The 2,492-nt window shown below is 64.6% G+C and overlaps 1 protein-coding gene across 1 annotated transcript; it reads left to right on the top strand.

Moving 5' to 3' along the window:
* Positions 1-8: 8 nt before the first annotated feature.
* Positions 9-1,229, top strand: LOC112548709 (sodium/glucose cotransporter 2-like; the record flags this gene model as incomplete). The annotated part of the gene is made up of 3 exons (XM_025195243.1): positions 9-242; positions 635-722; positions 923-1,229. Coding segments are annotated over 3 exons (528 nt in total), but the record flags the coding sequence as incomplete, so codon positions are not given.
* Positions 1,230-2,492: the final 1,263 nt, after the last annotated feature.

Raw genomic sequence — 2,492 nt, 5'->3', positions numbered from 1 at the left:
CCCCCTCCCCCTCCCCACAGGGTGCCTTCTGGGGACTGCTGGGGGGGCTGGCGCTGGGGCTGCCACGGCTGGTGGCAGAGCTGGCACTGGGGGGCGCAGGGGGCTGTGGGGGGGCCCCAGGGCGCTGCCCCCCCGCGCTCTGTGGCCTGCACTACCTCTACTTCGCCATCGTCCTCTTCCTCGCCACTGCCGCTCTCGCCCTGGGCCTCTCGCTGTGCGGCCCCGCGACGCCCCGCCACCAGGTGAGGGGACCCAGGGGTCTGGGAAGAGGGAATGGGGAACCCAGGCATCCGGTGGTGGGAGGCCAGGTGGCTGGGAGAGGGTGTAATGGGGGACCCAGGAGTCAGGGAGCAGGAAAGGGGAGACCCAGGAGTCCAGGGATGGAAAAAGCGATGGCGTCCGGGGGGAACAGTGGGGGGAGCCAGGAGTCTGGGAGGAGGGAATGGGGGACCCAGGCATCTGGTGGTGGGAGCCCAGGTTGCCAGGAGGCAGGAATATGGGACCCAGGAGTCTGGGAGTGGGGAACGGGGGACCCAGAGGTATGGGGCCGGGGGCAATGGGGGACCCAGAGGTCTGGGAGGGAGGAACAGGGGACCCAGGAGTCCGGGGCTACAAGAGCTCCGGGGCCCTACAGCTGCAGGGCCTGGTGTTCGGGCTCCGGGACCGGCGCCACAACCCCGAGGCCGAGGAGGGGCCGGAGCCCCCTGCCCCCGCCCTACACGGTACGGGGGACCCAGGCGTCTGGGTGGAGAAAAGGGCATGGGTTATACCAGTGATACTGGGCTGTACTGGGCATACTGGTGCCTGGCTGCAGCTGGCATGGGGGTGGGACGGGGTGAGTCCTGCAGGACTGGGGGCCTGGGTCTCACTGGTTATACTAGGCCTACTGGTCACACTGGGGAATACTGGTCTCTTGGTGCAGGCCCTGTGCCTGCTCCCTCCGGCTCCCCCGGCTGCTGGGCCCGCCTGTGCGGAGAGGGGGGCACCGGGGACCCCCCCACCTTGGCTTCGCCTCCCTTGGACAAGCCCCACCCCTTGGAGGACACCCCCAGGCAGCGCCGCCTAGTGGACACCCATGCACTGGTGATGATGGGGGTCGCCTGCTTCCTCTGGGGGTACTTCGCCTGACCGCCCTCAGGCCCCAGATGTCTGGGTCCCCCCGCCAACCCCCAGATGCCTGGGATCGCCCCACACCCTCCTGAGATTAAATAAACCAACTGGGAGCCACTGGTAGGGGCTGGTGTGTGTGGGAAGCGGGGTAAGGGAGAGGAGTTGGGGGCAGGAGGAACCCAGGCGTCCGGGGAGGTGGGAGGGGGCCCAGGGAGTGGGGAGCCCAGGAGTCCAGGTGGGGTTGGGCATGGTTATACTGGTGCCTGGGTAAAGCAGGGACTGGCTATACTGGTGCCTGGGTGGGACATTACTGGTTATACTGGTGCTTGAGTACAGCAGACACTGAAAACACTGATGCCTGCGTACAGCTTGAACTAGTTATACTGGTGCCCACTTAAGACAGACGCTGGTTATACTGGTGCCTGAGCGGAGCAGACGCTGCTTAAACTGGTGCCGAGGTACAGCAGGCACTGGTTCTACTGGGGTCTGGGCACAGCTTGAATTGGTTATACTGGTGCCCAGTTAGGACAGACACTGGTTATACCGGTGCCAAGGTACAGCAGGGACTGGTTATACTGGTGCCTGGGCTTGAACTGGGCATAGTGGTGCCCAATTAGGACAGGCACTGGTTATACCTGTATCTAGGTCAGGCAGGCACTGGTTATACTGGTCCCAGTGCTGGGATAGAAGAGGGGCCGGTTGAACAGGTGGTGGGGCGGGGGGAGAACCCAGGCATCCAGGAAAGAGAAAGGAGGACCCAGGCATCTAGGTGGGATATGGGTCATACTGGCCATACTGGGTTAAACTGGTGGTACTGGGTTATACTGGTCATATTGGGCTATCCTGGTACCAGGGTGCGGCTGGCTCTGGGGTGGAACAGGGGCTGGTTCTACTGGAACGGGTAACGGGTGTCCGGGTGGGACACTGAGACCACAATATACTGGGTCATACCGGTCCCCAGCTGCAGCTGGCTCTGGGGAGTGCAGGACCCAGGAATCACGGGGGACGAGGAACGAAGGACCCAGGGGTGGGCAAAGAATGAGACTTTATAAGAGGCTGGAAAAAGAGGTGGTCCCGGCGAGGTCAGAGGTCGGCGATCAAAGGTCGGGGGGGCCCCACCCTCCCCGCCAGTCCTCAGCCCCCAGCAAGGGGCGCTGTGTGGCCCAGCCAGCTGCCTCCAGTGCTGGGGGGGGCGGTAACATGGGGCCATTACACCCCAGAACTGGCTGCATCCTCCCCCCGTTCTATGTGGCTGTAACACCCCAGAGCTGGGCGCATCCCAGGGCCGGGTCTCACCTGCGAGGAAGCGCGGGTAGAGGCTGTGTAGGACATGGGCAGCCTCCAGGCGGGGGGCACCGGGCACGGGGAGCTGCTGCGCCTCC

The sequence above is a fragment of the Alligator sinensis genome, unplaced genomic scaffold (assembly GCF_000455745.1).
Source record: "Alligator sinensis unplaced genomic scaffold, ASM45574v1 scaffold1409_1, whole genome shotgun sequence".
Classification (NCBI taxonomy): Eukaryota; Metazoa; Chordata; order Crocodylia; family Alligatoridae; genus Alligator; species Alligator sinensis.
Note: the sequence above shows the minus strand (reverse complement) of the source record. Positions and strands in the feature narration are given on the sequence as shown.